At 50.3% G+C, this 25,828-nt stretch overlaps 1 protein-coding gene across 1 annotated transcript; it reads left to right on the forward strand.

Moving 5' to 3' along the window:
* The first annotated feature begins 2,193 nt into the window (after window positions 1-2,193).
* On the forward strand, window positions 2,194-25,397 carry LOC148595550 (ras GTPase-activating protein nGAP-like). The gene is given in 20 exon segments (XM_088520388.1): window positions 2,194-2,374; window positions 3,142-3,248; window positions 4,653-4,762; window positions 8,286-8,439; window positions 9,645-9,743; window positions 10,052-10,160; window positions 10,163-10,608; window positions 12,477-12,621; window positions 13,989-14,133; window positions 15,003-15,239; window positions 15,917-16,159; window positions 17,538-18,194; window positions 18,377-18,386; window positions 19,500-19,648; window positions 20,950-21,153; window positions 21,645-21,753; window positions 24,117-24,217; window positions 24,365-24,572; window positions 24,777-24,837; window positions 25,348-25,397. Coding segments are annotated over 20 exon segments (3,525 nt in total).
* Window positions 25,398-25,828: the final 431 nt, after the last annotated feature.

Raw genomic sequence — 25,828 nt, forward strand, 5'->3', positions numbered from 1 at the left:
ATTTTCCCCTTTTTGGTTGTGGGGCTTCCGCTAAGCTTTCCATGAATGCCCCAAGTCTGTCAGCAGAAGCGGAGGCCATTCTATATAAGAGTAAAGTGTCAGCGGGCTTGTCTAGGGAAAATTACTTGAGCAGAGCAGGAGTTTTGAGTTATTTTCACAAAGATGTGACTGGTTCACATGTGCTGATTGAGAAGTTTGTGCGTGCACAAAATCAATTTTATTGTGTATGTGTAGCATTTTGAATACGGAGCCTACCACCCCTCCAAAACCCGACAGCCGAAGCTCCCCTAGGCTGGATTGAAAACACGTAGAGTAGTTTCTGCTGCAAATAGCTTGATGCAGCCCGGCTGTATGATTTGCACGCGCAATGCTTTCTGGGTGGCGATGGGGTTGTCAGCATCTGTAATGTCACATTTGTCTTTGGAGGCACACGGGCCTTCACTTTGGTAATTCAAAGCTGAATATGAAAGCTGAATGTGAATGCAAAAAAGTGGAGATCATTGTCAAAAATACATCTAATATTTTACAATATGTGCACTTATTCCTGTATATATAAGTATATATATGTAGTAAGGTTTCCTAGGTTGATGGCACCTAAACCTACAGCTTGATTCTTCTCATGTGCAGAGGATTTACAAAGAGACAGTCATGTAGCCCAGGGACAGCAAAGTGATCACTCATGGAGAAGAAACAATGCAAGTCTGTTTGCATTTTAATGGGCTTTAATGAGAATTTAGGAAAGCAAAAATGGATTTCTTTTCCCCCCTGTTACCATCATGTCTGATCGCTGCAGGGCTGGCGCCCCTGGTCCTGGCAAACAAGAGATCGTTTTCAGCTCGTGCTGCTGCTGAAGGGCTGCTAGAGAGTGAAGGGACCGGCGGTACCGTCCTGAGAGCAGAAGGAATGGCAGCAGCCTGGGGGCCTCTTGGGCAGTGCGAATCAGGAGGAGGAAATTAGCAGGGTGCCACACGTGGGTCCTAGCGCCAGAGATTTGCCAAAATACTCCGACGTCCGTCAGGGACCTCCACTTGGATGATGTGGAAGCAGCACGGTCTGTCCCCAGCCAGCCCAAGCTCCTTCTCTGGAGACTTGCTGCACAATTCGTCACTCCTCACTCTTTCATTTCTGACATCTGCAACAAGATCTTCCTATTTTTGCCACAGTTGCCCCCTCCCTCCTTTGCTCTGCATTGCTGCAGCCTTGGGCAGACTCCTTTCTTTTCCAACTCAATTCCTCAATTAAAGCAAGGTGTACGTTAAGCTGGCTGAAGTTTGCTGGCAAGACAGGGCACTAAAGCACCCCGTGGCGCGCAGGCCCCTTGCTATTAATGAGTGTTGCTTTTGCCAAGCTGCGTGGGACCGTGGATGGGCCATGGGACATTCGTGGAACTGAGCAGAGTTTCCCATCAGCTTGTTGTTTCACTTGCCTTTGTTTAGGGTCAGGATGCTTTTCCTCTAGCAGTCTTCCCGCAGTGCTCCATGCTGGCTGCGAATTACCGGGAAGGAGGAGGGAAGCAGCCAGTTGGGACCCTTGCTGTCCTGAAGATGCTGATGGAGATGGAGGGGTAATCACCATAGAGAAACTGGGGAGCAGGGAAAGGTGTAGAGCTGCACAAGAGAAGGATTGTGGGGAAATGAACAGAAGAACTGCAGGTTTTCTCTTGAGAATTTCTCCTGCTCTCCATTTTTTCCACATCCTAGACCTCTATTGAAAGTCTGCACTTGCTGTGGGGAGAAGGGACACTCGAGACTCTTCCCACAGCTGGCAGCGGTGTAATAAGGACATGTAATCTTTTATAATCCTTTCTACCGGTTTATAAGATCCATTTCTCTTCTGGGAATCCAATGTGTGTTGTGGGCCAAATGGGAATTTAACTGTGAGCGAAAAACATAAGTTGAATATGCAGGAGCAAAGATGAGTGGTCGGGGCAGAGGATGGTGATGGGAGGGGAGCGAAGGCACTGAGCGTTGTCGCAGGTCCTAGGGCTGCCTTTGAGGAGCTGTAGTTTCAGCCTGTTGTTTGGAACCCTGGGAACCGGGGAATGGCCCTGTGTTTTGTGCAGCTCGGAACCGTTGTTGTCGTGATGTCACAAGGCGCCGCCAGTCCGCAGCGCCGCGCACCTGCGTGTCCCGCGGGTTCCCAGCGCGACCGGGCGCTTGTCTTCATGCTCCCGCCCGCTGCGCTGAGGGCGCGATGGGAGCTTCCCTGCAGCGCTGCATCGTGTGCTGCTGCTTGCCGTTCACGCTGCGTCCCCTGCGCCGGGGCCATGTCTCACGGCGCAGGAGGGTGCGACCGGAGCTTTATGCCAGCTCTGCATCCAGAGGTGCTGCTCGCGCTGCGTCCTGCGCGCCCGCGGCGGGGGAGCAGGGCTCGGGTACCCCTGTGCGGGCAGCGGCTCCCCGGGCTCGGCGGCGTCCCCGCAGCGGGCAGCCCCACAGCACCGTTAGGGGGGTGAGCTGCTGCGGGGCACCACGGGGGCTCTTCAGCCCAAATCTGTCACGCTGCCCCAGACTGGTTTCAACTCCAGGCCTAATACTGCAGTTGCCCCCAGCTCCTTAGCGTTCATTCTCAAAGCTTGTAAGAAAGCTCAAAAACTGTCGGCACGCTCAGCATCTGCTAGGCAAACTACTCATAAGACTTGAAGACTTGTGGTTTCTTTTGCTCGTTATTTCCCTAATTAACAGGCAGCCTGGAGCCGCAGCGCCGCGCTGCAGGGTCGGCTTGCTTACCCGCCGCGATTCTCCATCTTGTCCTGCGGCGCCCGTGGGGGCTGCGTGTCCTGGCTCCGGCGCCATCCAAACCCCGCGTGCCAGGGCATCGTGGGTAACGCCATCCCTGAAGAAAGCTCGTAATAATATAAAGTTTTTGGAATAGTAGCGAACAAACAGCAATCGAATCATAAATACCAGCGAGTATGGATCTGCACCAGTGTTTTTTTTATTTTAACTGCTTACTGCCTATGAGCAAGTGGGATTCATAACCTTGAGTCTGTGAGCGGAAATGCCGTTGTAATTTAGCGAGTAAATCAGAGATGGAGGAATTGGGCAGTGTTTTAATGCACTCAAAACTGTGCCGGGGCGCCCGCGCGGTGCGGCGCAGAACCCTCCTGCGCCCACTCACCTCCCTCCTCTTCTCTCTCAGAGGTCCCGGCAGAGAGGTCTCCTTGCAGACAGAGCATCTCGGGGACCAGCACGTCGGAGAAGACCAACTCCATGGATGCAGCGAACACGTCTCCTTTCAAAGTGCCGGTGAGTCCGGCTTTCCTGCAGGGGAGCAAATTTTCCCATTGAACTGGAGATGGAGGTTGAAATACCATAATGTATAAACAGGCTCTGAGGAAGAAGGAGTATTTCCATTTTTTCAGGTGGTTTTGGTACCTGCTGCTATATATTACCGGTAATATTTCTGGTAGATCTGTAGTTTGTTTTTTTCTCCTGGATGGATCTAAGGCTGCAAATAGTGACACATCAGCATTAACATGGGCAGCAACCTATATAAATACTTCTGAAGTTGCTGCCAGGGTTTGCATTCTATATTCAATTTTTGGCTAGGAGAATAGTTCCTCTAGGTTGGTGATGGCATGTTATTTTTGCTGAGCCTGTAATGTTCTTAATGAAGGGGGTAAAGGAAGGGGCACCCACGGCGGCTCCGTGCAGCTGCTCTGCGGAGGGGAGGAGCTGATTCCACCCCTCAAGTGCTGCTGAATCCTACTGGATTAAAGAGCTCTCCGTTTGCTCGGATCACGCCGAGGAACGCGCGCACGTGTGCCTGCAAGCCCTGGAAGGAGCTGATGCAATATGGTTTAAAATGCGTGTTGTCTTCCAAGCCCCGCGCGGGGCTGTGGCGCAGGGTGGAGCGATGCCTGCTGGAAACAGCTGTAACTTCCCCGCGCGCAGAGGTGCCTGGCGCTGCCCGTCAGCAGCTGGAGCTGCAGCGGCGCTGCCGGGGGAACACATGGCTCCCTGTACTCGTGGGCCTGCGGAGCACGGGCTCGGAGGAGGAGGTGCAGGCGGTGGTACCAGCAGCCCAGCAGCAGTTGTTTAGAAGGCAGGTTAGCTGGACATGTAATATGTTTAGGTCCTGGCCAGATTAGGGATTGAGTTTTGCTTCAAAACAGCACCTGGACAAGTATCTGAAGTCACTAATACTGAAATATTCAGAGATTTTCAAGTCTGGATACTGAGAGTTTTGAAACTGCCTGTTTTTTGGTAAGGCTAGTTGTATCCCAGTCCAAAAAGAGAGCTTGGATGCAATGGACACAAGGCATCTTCTAATCTTACTCCAAGAACTAAAAACATGGTGTGTGGAGGGGAGCATAGGGTCAAATACTGAGTACCCAAGACTACTGCTTGCTAATAGCGGAGGGGGGTTGTTTGTTTAATTTTTGAGTCTTTTGAGTAGTAATTGGAGTTCACTGAAGTTCACCTGTAACATGAGCAGTAACGCTTGTTGCAATTCAGAGCTGTCATGCAGGGGAACGGTCATCAACGATCCTGTCCTGCCCCTCTTTCTGCTCCGGGGAATCCCAGTACAGCAGATCCCTCATGGCGGCCAGTGGGAATCACTGAGTGTGGATGCAGTGACACTGCCCTGATTGATTTGTTCCCGGTGCAAGAGGTTCCCTGCTTCACTGCTGTGACTTCTCATTTTAGGGCCTCTTCAGTAAACGTCTGAAAGGCTCCGTGAAGAGGACAAAGAGCCAGTCAAAACTGGACAGGAACACAAGTCTCTGTCTCCCTACTCTGCACAACGCCGATGACAGGTAAGAGTCAGAGCGTCTCCCAGGTGATCTCACCCACAGAGTGCACCTACAGCGTGAGTATTGCTGAGCACAAGCCCAGAGAGGTAAGTGAGGGAAGGATTTTATTGCCAGCTGTCAAATGGGTGTGTTTGGAACTGACTGATATGTTAGGATATGCGATGCAGCACCAACACAAGGCTGAAACCTTTAACTACTCTTAACAGTTGACAAAAAAGGTCAGGTTAAGCATCTGCAGTCAAATACCTTTTTCTTCTTCAGCATCCCTGCAAGTAAACACTGGGCCTTAGATTTCATGATAGAAAACCACTGGATCGGGTGGTTTAGTGCACGCAGTTGCCCCGGGGCTGCTGGTGCAGGCAGGTCGGAGTGAGCAGCCCTGGCCAGCCTCGAGGACGCGCGGTGCCGCTCCGGCACGCGAAGGGACCTGGCTAAGGCCATAGTTGTGTAGCTGCTGCAGGGTGGAGTCCTACAGTGAACAGCGCATCTATTTCTCAGAAAATGAGAGAACTCAATAAGGAGCTTAATTCTCTCCATCTAAGAGCTCCTTCTGCTAAATTCTTGCTTGTGTCTCTTGCTGGAACTTTGGGTTGGAAATGGATTATATAAGAGGCAGGTAAAAGCTGCTTTTTCCTAACTATTTGTAAAGTCTCTTAATTGTCTTCATTAAACCTTAGAGTGCATTTTATTCCGCAGTAGCTCAGCAGGAGTATCAGACAGAGTGAAAAATAGGTTGCCCTGTACTTAAGAGCTCTCTGCCCTTCTGCTGCTTAGTGCATTTTTGCTTCTCCCTTAGCTGAGCAGAATTCATTAGCTGAGCCTGTCATGCTGTGCCATTTCAATTGATGATTCTGTCTTCTCCATCTGAAAGGCAGTGCCATAAAATCGTGGAGATGGCTGTGGGTGTTGGAGGTCTTGTTGACGTGAGGAGCTGGGGAGCGGACGGCTGCTGCTCGCCCGTGGTGGCTGATGCTGTCCCTTTAGTCGTGGCAATGTCATGCAGTCCGTTTGGAGTGAATTTTGTTATAAATCCCTATTTTCAGGAAGCTGCAACTTGGCTGTATGAAACAGTGCAGTGAGCATAACCGTATTAAATAAGGTTACCCTGTGGTAAAGTACTTTTTGCTTTTAGTGACTTCTGTCACCAGCTTTCTTTCAAGTTCTGTGATGCAAAAATCTCTGCCATAAATAATGTAAAGGACATAAGTGTTTCCGTAACATGGCACTCCTGGTAAATGTGGGCTGATGAGGCATCCTCTTCCAGTGGAAAGGATACTATTTTAGGAAGGTCAATAAGCATATTTACAATGAGTCGCTATGACTTTGCTTTGATGCATGATCTGCTCCACAACAAAGCCCTCTCCTCTCTTCAAAAATGAATCTTCCTCTACTGTCTGCCAGCGTGGGCATGAATTGTCAGCTAGACCTGAGTGGCACGTGGGTTTTCTCCAGTTTTGTGTGAAGCATAAAACTCCATCCACGGGGGCTGGCACAGCACGGCACTGCTCTGTTCCCTTTGTCCTCCAAGTTTCCTGTGCGCAGATTTAAAAACAAGGATCCAGGAGGCAAATGAACAGGGTGGCAGGGCCCAACACTGGGATTTGGGAAGGAGCGACCCGGAAAGCCAGCAGTGCAGAGGACACTGGATAAGGACAAGTGTCCACGTGATCCTCCTCCTTTTGGCCGTGTGTCCGCCGAAGCAAGCGGAGGGCACGCAGCATGGAAAAGGAACGTCCTCGGAGAGCAGCAGAGCAGGAAGAAGCCGAGAGGAGCTTTCTTTGGAGAGAGACCTTTGTGCGAATGAGCAGCACGGCTCAAAAGCATGAGCCCTGTGCCAGGCTTGACTGCTGGGTTGGTGAAACCTCGTGCTGCAGGATCGTGAAAGTCAAGAGCACTGATGAGTCCTGCTTGGAGAAGGGAAGTGTCTAGGCACTGCTCGACCTCATAGGTACCTTCTGTTGGAAAGCCTGAGGCTTCATGGAGTTCTGCTCCCGCTGGTTGGCCACGCAGGCAGCTGCATGTAGGGGTGCTGAAAGGTTGTAGTTAAGTCTACTGCTTTTCTAAGGATGCTTCATCAATCAAACCGCAAGGGAAACTCGGTTCCATCATAAAGATAAACTTGAAAATAGTTTCTTCTCTCCCCATCACCGCCTGCCACTACCCCAAAGTGTCAGTGTGTATCTCAGAGCACCTGGAAAATGCAATTGGTGGATCCAATAGCAAGAAAAACAACTCTGAAGTCATGTGGGAATGAAGCTTCTAAGCTGAAGCAGAGATTAGGATGCTGGAAGGAGAAGGGCTGGAGGGAAGAGGCGGCCAACAAGATCTCATCTGTGTTTTGAACTATGCTGCTCTTTGGGGGTTTTTCCAACAGCAAAGCCAGCTCCAATTGTTTGGGTGCAAAAGAAGGTAGCATAAAGTAGCTGAGTCTGTGTAATTATTTGGAATTCATAGCAGGGAATGCCCATTTCCTCCCCACCTCCTGCTCTTCCTGCCCCTGTTTGTTTCTCCTTGCAGGGCAGTAGGAACATCCCTATCCTGCCCCGTGAATCAGCCCTTTCCCGTTTTAAGCAGGTAGTGCTCGGTGGCACCATGGTGCTGTGCAGGCTTCCAGGGCCAGGGTGACTGATAACATCTACCTTTTCTTGCTCTGACAAACACGGAGCCCTGCCTTCAAAGAAACTATTGTGTAGCTTTATAAAGCAAAGCCCTGTGAGGTTGAGAAGGAAATCGAGGCTGTCCTTATGTTGTTTTTCGCGTGCTGCTGGGGCAAAATCCAGTTCACCTGTAGTTTGTTTTCAGAAATGAAAGCATTAGTTTAGGCCTAAAAGTATTGTGTCTTTATTGTAGCTTATCAGCTCGGTGTCGGCCCTGGGGAAGAAGGGCCCAAGGTAAAGATGCCATCACCTGTTTACTGGGCTATTGACAGCAGATCTTCCTACTGCACACAGATGTCACCGTAAAATCGAACTGGGAGAATACATAAAAATTTTCAGTGCCTTGGGTAGTTGGTTCCAAAATGCGTGGAGGAGGGAGGGGTATTTCTAGGGACAAAGAGGAGCCTGCACTGGTAACGGTGTCGTGGAGGTGACCCTGCCCAAGCCAAGGGACGCAGGAGCTGGTCAGCTAAAAGAGAGAAGAGCTGCAGGTGTCGAGCTGGGGGCCAAAAGTGAGTAGTGGAGACATGGGGAGGAAGAAAAGGGGAAGCATTAATTGCAAAACTTCAGTATAGCTAAATGACTTGAGCGCCATAAAGCGGGAAATAAGTGTGTTTGACTTTAGGTCAAAGACTCTATATCTTAAGAAAAAAAATTGTATCTAGCAGGGGCAATTTTTGCTCCAACAAGAGCAGCTACCGTTCTGCGTTGGTTTAGAGATGTAGAGATGTAAGTGTGCTTTTTGCTGTTAGCAAATATTTCCCTAGTTGAAGAAACACCAACAAGTTGTAGCTTTCTGCGAGATGCTGCCACATTTCTTAGAAGTGGTCAGAAAAATAACGTTTCCTTTTCCCATTGTTGTTCTTCAGGTCACGTGGATTGCCAAAGCTGAAAGAGTCCCGTTCCCATGCGTCTTTACTGAGCCCGGGCAGCGCGGTGGAGACCTTGGATCTTGGGGCAGAAGAAAAAATCTTTGTCAAACCACTTCACAGCAGCATCCTTGGACAAGACTTCTGCTTTGAGGTGAGCACTTTCCATACACCCAGCAGATTATATGCTGTCAGTCAGTTTGAGTGCTTATGTACTCAAAAATGTACTTAGAGCATGCTGGCCTGTGATGAGGCAGCTGAGAGCAAACTGGGAACACATGTTCTCCTGAGGTCTGCCGAATTGGCATGAGATCCCCAAGTCCTGATGGCTTCAGCCAGTCAGCAAAGAGAAAACATTCTCAATTACTGCATCTTCTAATTGAACTTCTCTTACCTTGGGAAATCTCTAGGCATTTGTAGTCAGCACACATATGTACGCCTTAAGCGTAGCTATTGCTTTTAAGCTGGATTTTCCTCCTGTCACCTAAATTCACTTGAAAATATACCGTAACTGAGAAGTGTCATTTCCACTGTGAACCACATTGCAGCAGCGCAGCCCCTTCCCAGGTTGCTTGAGGAGAAGCTTCGGCAGCTGAGCACATTTCCATTGCACCGGGCAGCGGGGAGCAAAGCTCCTCTTTGCTTTTCAACCCGGGCTGCCTCCAGAACAGGCTGTTTGTGCTCACACAGTCATTTCCCTGCAAGGGCAGCACCAAGCTGGATGCGCCCAAGGCCATTGCAGGCAGCTGTGGCAGGGGAGAGTCAATGTGGCTTCAGCTGAGTCCTTTGCATGTGTCTAAAGCTCTGCAGTACAACCTGGAAGCGGCCCTGGCAGAAAGCCAGCGGGTAGCAGGCTCTTCTCTGAGCCTTGGCCAGGAGCTGTTCCCACTCACTTGGCATTAGCTCCCTGAAGTCACCATTTCCAGGGAGTTTTTCCTTGTGTCAACACACTGCTAGTTCTGTCTTTGCGCTGTTTGTGACCAAATCATCCAGTACCTGGGATTTTCTGGGGAAAACTGCAAGCATTTCATAGCTATGGATCAATTAACAAGTGTAAAAAATAATTGACTGGCTGATTATAGCCAGATGTATTGTAAGATGTTTAAGAGTCTTTTAAGAGTAAGCTTTGGCCCTTCATATGTTTCCTTTTAGTTTGATATTAATTTGAACTGACTTTTTTTTTCTCTGTTTTCTGTGGGCCTCTCCATCTCTGCTTTCTGGGATCTTCTAATGCTTTCCTGCCTTTTTCATATTTACTCCCTGTTTCTCAAACATTCCTAGTTGTCATCTTTACTTTTTGCAGGATTGTCCATGTCTTCTGGACTTGCTTGATCTCAGCTGATCACTTATATATTGCAGGTAACCTGCTCCACTGGCAGTAAATGTTTCAGCTGTTCCTCAGCAGCAGAGAGAGACAAGTGGATGGAAAACATACGCAGAGCAGTGCAGCCAAATAAGGTAATGGAAATTCCAGAAATAAGGAAGCAAAGGACATGGAGCTCCATGGGTTAATGGGGCAGTACAGCGCTGGCAAAAGGAAAAGGCATTTCAGAGCTGGTGAAAGAAAGTCAGGTTTTCCATGGGTAAACTTGAGGTAGGTCAGCTCTAGAGCTGGCATGCTGCCTCCCTGGGAGCTTTCTGAGAAGAAAAATGTTCTAGCCCCTACCTTGGACATGCAGAAGACAGCAAGTTGCTTCTGCTTTAGGAGAGAATATGTTGAATTTCCTAGAGATCTGAATCAAAGCTGAGATCTGTCTTCCATGCATGACAACTGCCGTCGAGCTGAGAATGTGCTTCGTCTTTGGATCATGGAGGCAAAGGACCTGACCCCTAAGAAAAAGTACTTCTGTGAGCCGTGCCTTGATGACACTCTCTTTGCCGCACCACCAGCAAAACAAAAGCTGACAACATTTTCTGGGGAGAGCACTTTGAGTTCTACAGCCTCCCGCCTCTTCAAAGTATTGCAGTTCACATCTACAAGGATGCAGAGAAGAAGAAGAAGAAAAAGGACAAGAACAACTATGTGGGCTTGGTCAACATTCCTGTGGTCAGCGTAACTGGTCACCAGTTTATGGAAAAATGGTACCCAGTGAGCCCATCTGCACCCAAGAAAGGGAAAGCAGGGGGACCTTCCATTCAGATCAAGTCCCATTACCAGACCATAACCATCTTGCCCATGGAGCAATACAAAGAATTTGCAGAGTTTGTTACCAGCAACTACACTACGCTGTGCTCCGTGCTCGAACCAGTGATCAGCATCAGGAAAAAGGAGGAGATGGCTGGTGCTTTGGTGCACATCCTGCAGAGCACAGGGAGAGCAAAGGTAAGAGCAGGCGGCCCCTGTCCGAGTGACTCCCTCTTGCTGCTCGCAGTGGGTGTCTCTGGGGCTGCAGAAAGTAGGAAGCCTGGGCTGGCCTGACCGCACACAGCAGCAGAAGGTGCCTGTGGCATTTCTGGATATGGGATCAAAAGCTAGGAAAAGGGTCTAGAAAATACTTTCAAGGGCTTGGGCAAATGCATGTGGATGGGTGTCTTACCAACAAGCAAGTGCCCTGATTGATGCCAAGATTGAAGATACTCTGTGCCAAGTGAAGTGGCTGAAGTAGGAGGGACCATCCAACCTTATGTTACTCATTGGGGACTCATTGAGTGTTTAGGAATCTTAAGAGAGAAATAAGCTAGAAAGTAACTTCCAGAAATGCCTGTGATGGGCTGAACTGCCATTGTTGGCTCAGGCTGAATCAGTTAATCACTTCCAGCCTTGATTTGGTCAGGGTTTGAACAGCTTTTACAGAAGCTGTGCTCAGTGTTATCAGGACTTAGTGTGCTCAGGGATGTTATCAGGACTTCTCTGTGCATGCTGGAAAAAAGTGCGTGAAAATGTCCTGTAGGGCTTAGACAATTTTGAGAAGTATTAAAAGGCATCGATTTACCTGGCTGCTCCTGCCAAGCTGGGTGTGTGAGAGGGGTGCCCAGCTGTAGCCGGCGGAGTGAGTTACGCGCCCCCAAATACAAGTGTGAGGGTTTGAGATGTGGAAGAGCAGCCGTCGGCAGCATCCAGGTGACAGCCCCACTCAGCTGCTGTGAAACAGCCTCTCGTGTGCCCGTAGTCGTGTACCCTGCCCGCCTTGACGTGTCCCTCTGAAGGGGGGCTCTCTTGGTAAGAGCTTGTTCCTCACCGCGCTGTTTCTCGAATCCAGGGAAGTTGCTAGCTGGGATAACTCCTCTAGGATGGTACTAAAATGCTTTTGGAAAGCAGCCCTTGGATTCCTGCAGTGCTAGCTGCAAGGAGTAGGCACGTTGATGTGATCAGTTTGTCTTTGCAGTGCCACAGTATTTTTGAAGGTCTCTTTTCTAGACACATTGAGCAGCCTGGGCCAAGGAACCTTTGCAGCTCACACTGTGGTGGTGCTGATAGAGATGCATGGTCCCAGCCTGCACTATGTGAAAATATTTCTGTCAAATTTCATCAGAAAGCAATAGCTAATTTGTTCTGAATATTTGCACTAGTCTGTTCTGAATATTTTGTACTGATACATTAGTTTTGTATAATCAGTAGGGCTAGGATGCCTTGCTGCAGCGCTCTTTGGAGGACACCAATGTTTGCAGCAGCACTAGCAAGTCACAGTTATCATTTAGTCCTAATTCAGGATCGTGGATATTTTTTTCTTTTGAAAAGTAAAAAACCTCGGACAAAAGTACAGCTCCTGTCCTGGAGATTCGTTAAGTACTGAGTGTTTCTTGTGATGTGCCGAGTGTCCTTGGCTCATAAGCACTTATCACTTGAAGAAAGAAATATTACTATAGGACTAAGCCCTATATTAAGTGGTTTTTCACAGTGATGAAACTCGATTGCTACTTCCATGCCATGTAGATCCACAGCAAGTATGCCAACATTTTTTTCCAAGTCCAGAGCTGTTTTCATTTTGTGAATTAAGTTGTTGTAAGCCGTTCTTCTTAATTAAATTTTGCTGAGGTGCAAGAATTGATTCCTAACTTCCATCTTGGGTTTTTAAATGTATAGTTTGTCTGTGTTCAGCATGAAAAGCAGTCCTTGGCACCCCATGTCCAAAGCTAGACAGTTATTTCAGTGATCCTCTTGCTCCTGTGTTTATCCTTCCTCCTTGGTTTCTGCCTAGCGTGACTGAGTCCAGTTAGAATAACCTCTGCCCATGTTACTTTTTTCTTCAGGACTTCTTGACAGATTTGGTGATGTCTGAGATAGATCGTTGTGGGGAGCACGATGTCTTGATCTTCAGGGAGAACACACTTGCTACCAAAGCTGTTGAGGAATACCTAAAATTGGTAGGGCAAAAGTATCTTCACGATGCACTAGGTAAGAAAGTGCCAACCTGTCTTTTTTTTTTTTTTTTTTTTTTGGTATTGCAAGGGCTAATCCAGTTGCAGAGAACAAGAAGTCAAGGAACTGGACTGGACTCTGTGTGCTGGGATCTGGGAGGTGACCCATCCAAAGACCACAGCTGTAGTGGTGAAGCAGGAATGAAAATTAATGGCTTTTATCCCGTGGTCTAGAACATTGGTGCTGAGTGATAAGACTGTAAATCACCGATGTTAGAGATGGAAATACGCCGTCGGTTGTGCACCCTGTCTGGTGCCCAGGGCAAGGCTGCTCGTGACAATATATCCCTCTCATTCTTCATCACGTGCTGAATGTCGCTAGGCAGTTCACTCCGATGCCGTGCTCTTTAAAAGAGTTAGTGACATTACGTTGGTGTGAGCTGTTTATTTTATCTGCGAGAGCGTCTCAATACACGATTAATACAGAGCCTCGTGGACCACAAAGAATGTCTTTCAAAGACATTTAAGGGAAAAAAATAACCCAGGAAGCAACAGTTAAAACAGAGCTCACCCGCAGAAGTGATGCTCATGGTTTAGCAAGTAAGTGATCTAGATGCCCTCAGCAGGAAGATTTTGGACCTAAGCAAAACAGTTTAAGAAAATGTGGCAGCTGATCTGCTTGCAAGAGCACTGCTGGCTTTAGCTTGGACGGGCTTGATGGTTGGTTAAGGCTTTTTAAGAAAACAGAGGTCGAAAAACAAAACCCCTTTGCACGAACAAGCCTTGGGGTGTTAGCTCGGAGCCGGCAAGGACATGGCAGGAGGTGAACTCGGAAGACACTGAATCATTAAACAAATGAATGAAGGTTTTGTCTGGTGAACAGCAGCAGTTTAAAAAACATTTCTTAGCATAAGTCCAAAAAAAAAAAAAAAAAGAGAAAAAACGGTGAATGGTGCATTTAAATATATTAAGCAAAAGAAACCTCATCCTTTTTCGAATGTGTGTCCAAGGACTACAGAAACGCAAAGGGCTTTGGAAGATGCAGGCGACAGAGGCATTGTGAGATGTTCCTGTAAGAAACTGAGAAAACAAGCAGGATTGATCTCGCACTGGAGTATTAGTCTTATTCCTGAGACAGATTTGAAATGTAAGGAGGGCGAGTTTAGAGATAATAAAAATAAACATCACTGTCAAGTGCATTTCCTGGGGAAGGCCTGAGGACGAGTAGCAAAGCCTCATTCCTCTGGGAGAGCCAGAGGAGCCAGGCCGCCAAGGTCTGGTGTCTGGAGGCCATGTCGCAAGGCAGCGAGGTTGCTCTGGAAAGGCACAAGCAGGATTGAAAGGTGCATCAGGGAGGCTGTTCCTCTAGTGACTGTGGTCTGTCATCCTCTTCCCTGTGCCCAGGAGAGTTCATCAAAGCTCAGTATGAGTCAGATGAAAACTGCGAAGTGGATCCCAGCAAGTGCTCACCCAGTGAATTAACAGACCATCAGAGCAACCTGAGAAAGTGCTGCGAGCTGGCCTTCTGCAAGATCATCAATTCCTACTGGTGAGGTGCTCTCTCCTCCTTCTCCCTCACAGCTCTTTTGAGTGGAAGGTGTGAATTCCTCTTCTGAGGATGTGAAGCCAGCAGTCGTGCTAGGAAATAGCCATCTATCTTCTGAGACTGCCTTGTTTCCTTTTCTCACTGCCTTATTACCTGGGGCGCAATATCATGGGTGACTTTTCTGCCTAAAGTCAGGCAGTCAGGGGGTTCCAGCGGGAGCTTCTGCTGAAATCCTCTGCAGGGGACAGATAGTGAGTTGTGCCTGAACAAGGAGGGAGTTAAGGGAAAAGACAGCTTAGCGGGAGCTTGGAATAAAAACTGGGTTTGATATGTATAGACAACTCTTTCTCAGCCCCTTTAGAATGGTAAAACCAAAAAGTGTGGGAAATCACACTGGCTGAAAGATTTTTATTAATCTCTGCTACTGAGTGTCCTTGGAAAAAAAAATGTCCTTTCTGCTTCAGGGCAGTATATGCAAAGCAGTGGAAGAGCTTTACAAACAAAATACAAATTTCAATTATAGTTCATACAGAGTTATATAGTTCATTTTGATCCAGTTTGTTTTAAATATCTGGAGCACTCTGTTCCAGCGTGGTCGTGGTGGTTTTTAGTCTGCACATCGGTGGGTCTGAAAACAGCTTCATTTCACATGTTTGAACAAGGGATGATTTAACCAGTACTTAAGAATTACCAGATTAAATGATGATCTAAGAATAGATGTCTAATGACATTTTCTGGCCTAGAGAGGTGAAGTGAAAATATGAGTCAATGATGATTTCTCACAGTTAATTATTTCAAGTGATTGGTCACCATTTTGACTTTCTGCCTGTCATTGCCCACACGGTTTTGTGTCTCTGCTTGCTGTTTTTCAGCGTGTTCCCTCGGGAGCTGAAGGAGGTGTTTGCATCGTGGAAGCAGCAGTGCCTGAGCAGGGGCAAGGAGGACATCAGCGAGCGCCTGATCAGCGCCTCACTCTTCCTGCGCTTCCTGAGTCCTGCTATCATGTCCCCCAGCCTCTTCTACCTCATGCAGGAGTATCCTGACGACCGGACATCCCGCGCCCTCACTCTTATTGCTAAAGTGATTCAGAATCTGGCCAATTTTGCTAAGTAGGTGGTGGGAATGACCTCGAAATCTCTGCTTCTAGAGGTGCAAATCAGGTCAAGTAAGGAGAGCCCTGCCTAGTGGTCATTTTTGCAGACTGCTGATTCTTGGGCAAATTGGAACAGACTTTAGAAAGGAAGAAATTTCCTCCGTTCTCTTTGGAACAGCCCAGAGCTGAGTTAGGCAGAGTCAATTTGAATGCAGACTGGAGCTGCACTGAATTCAGTAGAGGGACACAGGAGAAAAGCACGAAGAGGTTAATGGTTTAGCATGCCTGTGTGTGCCTGTTTTATGCTATTAAAAAAAAAAAAAAGTGTCGTTCCTGCCAAGGATCATGTTTTTTTTTCCCCTTCCACCTCCCAGGTTCCCAGCTGAATGTAGGTCCAGGGGCACTTCTCTGTTAGGGAAAGGGGTGCAGGGAAGGTGCTGGAGAGAAACCAAGTCTGTGGGAGGGAAGAGATGTTACCAACCCCCTTGTTGACAGTATGAGTGGCGAGTTACTAGTATTTAACCAAGTCGAGAAAGCAGGGAATCTCTTAAATTGCCCATTTTCTCCCCTTCCCAGACACCTTTTCAGAAAGGCAAGTCAAAAGATCACCACGAAGTGTTTTCAGACAGTTATTTTACTCTTGTGCTTTTTTGTGGTGGTTGTTGACTGAGTTTTCCCTCCCCTTTCTTGCAGGTTTGGTAACAAGGAAGAGTACATGGCCTTCATGAATGACTTTCTGGAACATGAGTGGGGAGGAATGAAGCATTTTCTGCTCGAGATTTCTAATCCAGACAGCATCTCCAACATGCCCGGATTTGAGGGCTACATCGACGTGGGCAGAGAGCTCTCTGTTCTGCATTCCCTCTTGTGTGAGGTTGTTTCCCAGCTTGATGAGGTAAAGCGGAGCGGAGGCCTGGGAGGGCGAACGCGGCGATTGTAGCGTAGCGACCGTAAACACTAGGAGACATCGGGGAGCAGGCGGAGCTGCGCTGGGGAGAGAGTGCCCAGCAGCTTGGGAGAGGAATGTGCGGTAGGGCCATTGCCCAACGGTTCCCTCGCGCTCCCGCTGCGGCCCCGCCGGCTCCGGGAGTCCCCGGGGCGGCTGCTGGGGGCAGCTGGGCCCCACTGCTGGTGCAGACACCCAAATCAGGCAGAGAGGGCAGCACTCGAGTGCTTGGCTGGGAAATGGAAATGTTGGGGGGAGGTTCTTTTGGATGCAAGTTGAGGCACCTGGCTGGACCCTCCCCTGCCCAACTTGGGCTGAAGTCACGTCCTGGCCAGGCAGAACTGCTCTCCTGGAAGACCAGGGCCAAACCCGCTGAGATTCGTCCATTTCTGTGACGTTTGCATTAGCTTTTAGCTTAGAGGGGCCCTTGCCAGAGCTGCACTCCCTGCTTGCCATGGGAGACACTCGGCTGCAGCTCTGAGCACTGGGGCCATTGAACTGCACAAGAGCAGAGTCTGGGTTGTTCTTCCCCAGCTACATTCCCTGCAAGACCCCAGATCATTAAAACCTTGTTAACAAGTAAAGCTGACGAGTCAGAGAAGCTGAGCTCCATGTCAGCTTTTTTTTTTTTTTTTTTTGTGAAAGTACTTAAAACTGTTCCATATTTGCACTTTTGGAGCTGCATAATTTTGTCTGTATTCGTGTCTTTTGCAACTGGAGAGCTGAGGTGACTTGCAATGTGTTACTAATGATTTTTGTTGCTAGAAGGGTCTGTCAAGATCATGATTTGTTGGATATTTGTTTTCTCACAGCGCATTGTTTAAAAGAAGGCACTGAGCTTTGTGCGTCAGAGTAAATCTAAATGTCCTTGACTCTGAAGGATAATGTATATTAATCTCAGTTAATCTTAGGCTGATAACGGTTTGTGGTCTTGTTTATCTGTTTCCGTCATATACATGCGCAGAGTTTGCACTCATAGTGTCAAGGCAATAAAACCTTTGTTATAAAGACAGCTCAGCAAGCTTGGAAAAACAGGCAAAGGGAGCATGTAAAAGACCAGTTCCACCATTTCCATAAGTCGGGGTAAATCCATCAGTGCCATGAACTGTGCCACCTTCCTCCAGCTGGTCAGGCCATCAGGTCAAGGGAAACCCAGTTTCTGCAGGGATATAAGGTAAGTGGTAATTAAGGAAGAGTGTGTTGCAACTTGAAACACTAAGAGCTCATAAAAGGAAATCTGGTTCCTTGAGTCTTTCAGAGCGAGGAAGTTGGCGGGGGGGTTAAATGAGGTAGAGAGGCTTCTCTGGGACAGATCTCGTGAGGATGCGACTCAGTTAAAAAATAACCAAATTCCTTTTTACTCCACAGTGACTTGCATAAGATGAAATCTCCAACACAGGAAAATGTAGATGGATATTTTAGAGGCAAGACCTTGCTGTTGGCTCAGCAGGCATCTACCCAGAGCACGAGTTACTCGGATGAGGACGAAATGGAGAGCATCCTGCCCAACGGCCGCAGCATCTCCCTCGTGGACCTGCAGGACCCACACACAGCCCATGGCGAGCACGCCGCGCTCGTGAGCGAGGAGCCGCTGCACCCGGCGGGCAGCCAGGTCTCCGTGGCCCAGGTGGCCACCATCAAGCAGCTGTGGGAGACACAGAGCACACCCCAGAGCGCTCTCCAGGTGAGAAGGCCTCTGCGCCCTGCTTTGAACCGACAGGGCAGTCTCCAGCCCCTCTCCTTCCAGAGCCCAGTTTAGCACCTCAACAACCCTCCCGTGCCAATGCTGAAGGCCTCGGTGGACTCCAGCCTGGAGTACTTGAGCACTGCCAGCTCCTGGAGCCGAAGCAGCAGCAAAGACTTCAAACTCAGTGTGCCCAGCAACAGCAGCCTGGAAGACTCCAGCAAGCACAGCACGCAGAGCGAGGACTTGTCGCGGTGGCGCGCGGCACCCGACGGGCCCGTTCCTGTCGCCCTACCCCACCAGAACAGCAGCAGCCAGGTGCAGACCCGCAGAACGGAGGCGTGAGAGTGTGTTTGCCCCATGGTGCTCATTTAAAATCAGAGCCACCTAAAAAGAGACATGAATAAATACAAAATACCACTGGGTAAATTGCTGTCTATTGTTTTCTCTGGATTCGCTGGAGCACTCGCTCCTGCTTCCCTCACAGAGATCGGTTTGTTCCTCCCTCACCCTTACCCCGCAGACACGTCTCGGTGTGTGCCAAGCCGAGCGGCCGCAGTGTTTTGGGAGACAAGTTCCATTGCCTCCTTTTAATTGCAAATTGGGCTGTGGAATTCTCTTTTCTCCTTTTTTTTTTCTTTCTGTTCTTTCTTTCCTTCTTTTTTAATTTCAATAAGAGCAGAAGCTTGGCATGTTCTTCCCGGGCGAGCTTTGTGGGCGTTATAATTATTGGACTCTGTTCTCTGCAAGCCCCACTTGTTCCTGAGCGCAGAGGCAATCCCTTTGCTTGCTGGGAGAGGTCAGCTTTGCCTCCCATTTCCATTGGGGAGGTAGGTGGGAACAGAAGTGTCACTGTGTTCCTCTGCCAGGGGGGCATAGAGGGGGATTAATACACGTTCCTAGAGAGCCTCTCTCTTTATTCTTTTCCCCTATACTAGAATAGCTCATAACCCTTTCACAGCTAAAGTCCTTGCCCTCCACTTCTGCTGGCTCTCTGGAGACTTTCCGTGAAACCAACAGGTTTTGCTCAGTTCCTTCTCCTCGTGTCCGCCTTTATCGCCGTGCTTGCTGCAATAAAACATCTAAGTCTGGGAGACCCTGAAATGAGGACGTCGCAGCTCTTTGCCGCTTCCAGGCAGCGCTGCATCCCGTCGCAGTCGCGTGGGCCGGTGCTCCCCGGAGCCGGTGGCCAAGGCTGCTGTCCCGCTGGCTCCCAACCCTCCGAAGAAACCGGCCTCCCGCTCCTCGCGGGCGGCGAGTGACGCCGCCTTGCTCTGTTTGTGGTGTGAGAGAAACCTAGGATTGCAGTAGCCTTGCTGCAAAGCTAAGCAGGGGGTGGGTGATAACTGGGTTTGCAAATAAGAACTTCCCCAGAAAGACAGGAGCTCACCTAGGCAAGGAAGAAATTCAGGATTTCATAGATTTCCTTCACTTTTGATTTTTGTAGGTGTCTTTTTGGGTTTTATTTGTTTTTGAGGAACTCACATGAATGCTGTGTGTCCAAAGTCTAGTGAGGATAAGGCATCTCCGGAAGAGGGGTTTGGGGAAGGCTTTGAGACTAATAGCTTGGTGGCCATGTTTTCTGCTCTGAATAAATGTGCTTTCAGTGCTGATTCATACATATTTTCTTTGACAAACGCTTACAGGCATCTCTGCTGCAGGTTCACACACCTGTGGACTCTGCCACGATGTCACCAATGGAGAGGACAGCTGCATGGGTCCTCGATAACGGACAGTACAAGGAAGTGGAGGAGGACGTAGAGCAGAACCACGATGAAGCCAAGCATGCTGAGAAGGTAGGGTTTATTCAGCACGCGACAGCCTTTCTGGCTTCCAGCACCCTTCAGCTGCTTCCAAAGTGGTTTCCAGGTGCTGCTGTGCCAGGGTCACACACTGGTCTTCCCACTGGACACTCTTTGTAGAACAATATCCCACACTACAGATTAATCTAGGTGCAGGCTGTGCCATGTCAAATGGGTGCACGCAGACATATCTGAGAGTTCCTACATTACAGGCTGATATTTGGCATTTACCTGCATCGTAAATCATGCCACCTCAGTGCTCAACTGGATGTCTTTCATGACAATATTATAGTTACAATATGCTGCCATTTTTCTGCACTTGCAATATGTATTAGTCATCGTGAACTCCATTAAAAATGATCATTAACTCAGCTGAGTGCAGTTTGGTATGCCCTAAGTGCTGGTACAAGTCTCTGCAAATGCAATTCAATCTTGATCAGCAGCTGCGTTCGGATTTTGTCTTGAGCTTCACCCAAGGCAAATGTCTGTCATCTAGATGGAGTATTTCAGGGCTAGCCAGAAACGTCCGTCATCTCCTGAGATGCACTTTTTTAAGTGTATTTATTTCCCAAAGTAAATGTGAGATGTGACTTTTTTTCCAAATAAAGGATTTTTTCCAAATAAGAGGTTTGGTATTCTGAGAGGGCGGGATGAAAAGAGGAGAATATTTGGTGGACAAGAAGTAGCAACAGAAACAATTTAAGAAAGGTGAATGAACCAAACCTGAAGTGGAATGTGCTGAGATTCATTGTACTATTGCACAAGTGATTATCCAGAGGTGGCAGGTGGAAAAAACAAACGTCAGCTAAGTAAATTTGCAGACTATACGTAGTGAGTGATGGGCCCTGCCTTCAGCCTGGAACAATTGGTTTCATGTTCCTCAGGTCCTGAGAAATGAGTTATTTGGGTCCCTTTCACAAGTTTGGTCACCCCAGGACATCTGTTTACAGCTGAGCACCATTAGCAGCTTGTGGCTGGGAACTCCTTGGGTCTGGGGTAAGTGGGGTTGTTACCAGGCAGGACTGAGGAGCCATGTCAGAGCTATTTGAGGGCTTAAACTGGGCTACAGGAAGACATTCCACAGTGTGGGAATAACCTAATGCTCAGTGGGAGCCTCCGTACTCCTTTGTGGCTGCCCACAGTTGTCTGCTTGTCATTTCCTTTGCTCCCATCAATTTATTTTTAATGAAAGCGAGCGGTGGCTTTCTCTCAGCAGCAGCAGAACATAATAATCCAATGGGTTCCTTTCTGCTTTGCATCTGACTCTTTCCTGCTCTGCTCCCGTCCCTGCACGGTACGAGCAGGAGATAGCGAAGCTGAAGAAGCGCCTGAAGGTGTCCAGCCTCCGGCTGGAGAAGTACAAGCTGCTCCTCCTCGTGCAGGAGGAAAATATACAGAGGCTGCTCATGCAGTACAAGTCCAGGCTGGTAGACAGGGAGGAGAGGCTACACCAGCAGCAAGAGGAGAAAGACAGCCAGATGAAGAGCATCATCAGCAGGTGAGACTTGGCTGCAAAGTCTGCAGAACATGGAGAGCAGGAAGCTCCCCCTTGTCACATTTATCCTTGACAATAAAGAGAGCAGTTGTGTGGGCTTGATATTCCTGGACTGACACCACTCCTGCCTTAGAGATGAGGAAACTGAGATACGAGTGTTGAGACTTGCTTCAGATTGTCAGGAGAGCAGACAAAAAGATTTAGGAATTTCTAACCCCAGTCTCTGCTATACCTCTAACTGGTCCATTTGCTTTGTTTGAAAACTGTACTCATGGGGTGGTTTTACAGGACAGTTAGATTATTGGCAATGACCACTTTGAATACAATAAATTCAGCCAGTTGGGGCTGTGAGAAGGATCGATAACCTTTCTTGAATGCAGCAGACTTCTTGCAGAAAAGAGGACAACCGGAGAAGTCAAAGCAACAGCCCCAGAGTAGCCAAAACACCCAGGAATAGTTTTAAACTGTCCTAATTCTCTCTTTTTGCACATCAGACTCATGGCAGTTGAAGAGGAGCTGAAAAAGGATCATGCTGAGATGCAAGCCATCCTTGATGCAAAGCAGAAAATCATTGATGTGAAGCAGAAAATCACTGATGCGCAGGTAAGGAACTCAGTATCTCCAGGAGCTGAGTGCCCTGTGCCTAGAACCCATCATTCTTCCCTATCTTCCTGTCCCAATGTTATGATCTAGCTCCCAAGGCAGTACTGGCCATGGTGTTGCACACATGACTTACTGCCTCCTAGGAGAGAATTGGCAGTTTTGTACAATAAAGACCCTACTGTCTGAGAGCAGGCTTTGAAAAGTCAAAATCACAGGACTTTTCTACTTGAGGAGAACCCAAGTGGTGAAGGAACAGTGGGGCATTGTGTGGACACTGCTCCAAGCGTGGGCCTGGCAGTTCTGGAGCAGCTGTGCTTCTTAGCAGCATAGGTCAGTGGCCATGTGCAAGCAGCCCAGCTGTGCACGCTCAACCATGGCTCGGAATGGCAAGGGAATGGCACGCTTGCCATGGAGCTTGCCCCATCTCGCTTGCGTAGCATTTCACCTCATCTGACTCTCCGCGTCAGCCCGCTTGGCCACCAGGCCAGGACAACACCCGGTCAACACAAGTCACTTGTGGGAAGTGGGACCCAGCGGGAGTGATGCATGTGAATGTGTCATGTGGGGTAGTGGTGTGTCTGCTGTGCCCTTGCTGATTCCAGAGAGCAAAGCTTAGACAGCAGAACCTGAGGCTGATTTGATATCTGCCTGTTAATGTGGGCGAATTTTGTGTTTAGGGAGCACCTTTCCTGTTGCTGGGCTTTTTAATCGCTCCAGCTGCATGATTTTTTTAATAGATGATCTTTTAAGAGGATTACACGTTTCAGCAAAGAACACCTTAAAAAAGTAACAAACCTATTTTTCAAGCTGTATTTTTATGCTAGAAGGACTGGACTGTGTGGTCTGTGAGATCCATCTCTGCATTTCATTGCCTGGGTTTGTTCTAAAGAAGATTTATTTTTGTTCTGTGAATAATTTTTGAAGGTTCTTGTATATGTACTGACACAGATACCTTTGAGATCCTTTATGGATATTCCTACAAAGAATACAAAATAACTTTAAACAGTTTGAACCTCTTGAACCTGTGCTGATTCAAAATGCTGTTCTGTGCCATGAAGTTGGATTTTGTGTAGCTGGGGGTGGTGCGGGAGCACCAGGCAGCGCCGGTCAACGTTTCGGGTGACGGGCGCCGAGGCCGGGCAGCCCCTGGGCAGAGCGAGTCCCCAATCGCGTGTCCGGGCGCCAGGACCTGTATGGGGAGAGCCGCAGGGTGCAGGGCTGCGGCCCCAAGCTCTGCCTCCCTGCTACAGGAGCCGCCCGTTCCTGAAGCCTTCCACATTCCTGGGAATAGCTGGGATGTGGAGGCACAGGGCGACGCGAAGAACTGCTCCTGGCCCTGACGCTCTGTACAAGACTGGGCCTTTTTCTTTCTTTTTTTTTTTTTTTTATGAAGCTGAAAGACTTCCTGGACTGAAATCTTATCTTAGGCAGGGAATTTTTGGTTGCTTCATTACTAGCAACTTCAGGGGTGAAAAAGGAACTACGTTGCATTAATTGGGCAGGGCGGCGCGCAGTGCCTTTTCCTGGTGGAAACAGAGGGCACCCCAAAAGTTGCCCCATGGCAGTGGCTGAGGCAAGCCCAGCACAACCAGCTCCAGGCCTCGTGTGGCCGTTTGCATCTGCAGGGCCTGGAGCCTGCCCAGACACGAGGGCACGGGGCAACTTTTGGGGCCCCAAGAGAGGGCCTTCAGCTGGCACAGGCGGCCACGGCCTCCACCCTGCAGAGTCCCCATAGCCTGAAGGGCCACAAGCAGAGCCCAGTCCTGCTGGGGACGGCACAAGAGGGGCACTCGGCGCTCCCCCGTCCCCCTCCCCACTGCCACCCCACCCCATTGCCAAGGAGCTCCCAGTCACAGAGGAGCTGCTGCAGTCACAACGGAGGGGCTGCTGTGCTGTCGCCCTGGCTCGCGGCGCCCGCCAGTCTGCGCCTCCTGGCCACGGCGGCAGCATGGCGCACGTGCGGAGGCCAGGCCGTGCTGCGGGCAGCGGAGCCAGGGATGCGTCCCAGGCGCTCCCCGAGCCCGCCAGGAAGGGGCCGCGCACGCTTGCGCGGCGCCCGGCACCTCCCCTGCTGCGTGCGCCCGACTACCAGAGCCTGGAGCAGGGCGGGCAGCGCAGGAGGAAGCTGGGGGCTCCCCAGGACAGGTGAGCGCTGCTCGTGCTGCGCACCCAGCACAGGGCGCTGCCCTCGCGCAGCCTCCCGGCCCCCAGAGCCCCAGACACCCCGGGCTGAGCCGCCACTTCAGCCTCTGTGGAGGGGGAGCTGCAGACAGGAGCTGCCTGGGCCACCCTTTGGCCACCAGCTGCCCTTGAGCAGTGTCCCGGGCCCGCGTGCGCCTGCCCCGCACTGACCCTCTCTGCAGATGGCAAAAAGCCCCTGGCAGCTCTCGCACAGCCCTGCTCCAGGGCCAGCCGCACGCTGCGTCGGGGGCACTTGCCCGCCCAGCTGGGGCGAGTTCAGCAGGCAGCCGGGAGGCCAATGCCAGCCCAGGCTGCTGCTGCCGCCCAGGGCCTGGCTGCCTCTGGGGCCCTGCCAGGTGCCCGGGGCAGCTCTCAGCAAGGACGCTGCTGCCCAGTGCGCAACCTCGGGGCTCTCTCTGCTCTCTTGCAGCGCGGACACCTTCTCCCGCATCTTCCATCGGGAGAGAGAGCCGCGAAATGTCCTGGAGGCAGAGAAATGCACCCCCAAGCCACCAGAAAGGCTCCCCGAGCTGCGCAACAGCCCCCATCCCCGCCACATCCGGAGGATCCCGGCCATTGGGCAGGGCGGCGCGCATTTCGTTTTCCTGGTGGAAACAGAGGGCACCAAGGAAGAGCAGGTAGGAAGTGCTGCCTTGTGGGGCTGGGAGCAAGCAGGGGCCATGGGGAACAAGAGCTCTGGGCAGGCCACAAAGGGCAAGGAGAAGCAGTGGGTGCTCCGTGGCCTCCCATCCAGGCCAGGGGCCACTGCCTCCTGCACCCCCAAAGCTGCCTGCCCCGCAGAAGCCACACGAGCTCCTTCCAACCCTTCTCTTCCTCGGCAGGCTCGCTGGTGGCAGTGGGCGCGCACCTCCAGCCCCAGGGAGCGCTTCAGGACGCCGGCGGGTAAGTTGTGTCCACCGCAAAGAGCCCGCGCAGAACCGCCCTCCCCTTGGGGCTGCTGGGGGAGCCGGGTCCCTCGGGTCGAGCCCCTGCGGCGGGGGCTTCCCCGCTGCCCTGGAGAGGCGCCAGCCCTCCCTCTGTGCCAGCGGGACCACAAGGCCCAAAGCTCTGGCCGGCCTCTCCAAGGGCTCCAGGCACTCGGCACCTCCGCTCAGGCAGCCGCAGCGCTGCTGTCTCTGGCTTGTCAGGGCTGCAGCAGGGCAGCCCTTCCTCACGCACTGCTGGTCCTTCCGCCAGCCTTCCTGTGGCCCCTGCACGCGTCCCCCTTGCAGCCGCCTTGCTCTGAGCCTCAGCGGCTCTCAGCCTCCTCTGGGGGTCTGGGCTCCACAGTGCCACCTCCTTGCCCTACAGGGCCCCTCGCAGCTTGACCAGCAGGAGGGAAGCAGCCTGAGATGAGCTTGCTCAACAGGCCCTGCAGCGTTTCTCACCGCTTGCCTTCCTCTCTTTTCCCAGGGCCACAGGAAGCCTCTGTGGAGGCCGTCAGGTTTCCCAGGCTCTCCTGAGCTGCACGTGTCATGCAGTCCCTGCCCAGGGGAAGGCAGGAGGCACGGGGACCTGCCCAGGAACAGCAGCTTGGAGGGAAGCAGCTGGAGCAGCCCCCGAGTTACCGACTGCCCATGCACGGCCCAGTCGGGCGGCTGGGGGCCTGCAGAGCCCTGCAAGGGCCACCACCTCCTTTTGCCTTGCAAGCCAAGGCTCTGTTCATGCTGGAGGCTGCAAGGAAGAGCCAGTTCATCAGGCCTCACAGCAATAACCTACTCTTTCTGCTGTTGTTATTGTTGATATTGGTGTTGCTGTTGCTTTGATTGCTGTTGTTTTTGATGTTATTACCTTTATTGTTCTTTTAATTGTTGATGTTGTGGTTATTGTGCACATTGTTGTTTTCATTGTTGATGTTGCTGTTGTTTAAGTAAATATTCCTGTGCCATTCTTT

The sequence above is a fragment of the Tinamus guttatus genome, unplaced genomic scaffold (assembly GCF_059628265.1).
Source record: "Tinamus guttatus ecotype Peru unplaced genomic scaffold, ASM5962826v1 Tinamus_guttatus_pri_ptg000087l, whole genome shotgun sequence".
NCBI classification, from domain to species: domain Eukaryota; kingdom Metazoa; phylum Chordata; class Aves; order Tinamiformes; family Tinamidae; genus Tinamus; species Tinamus guttatus.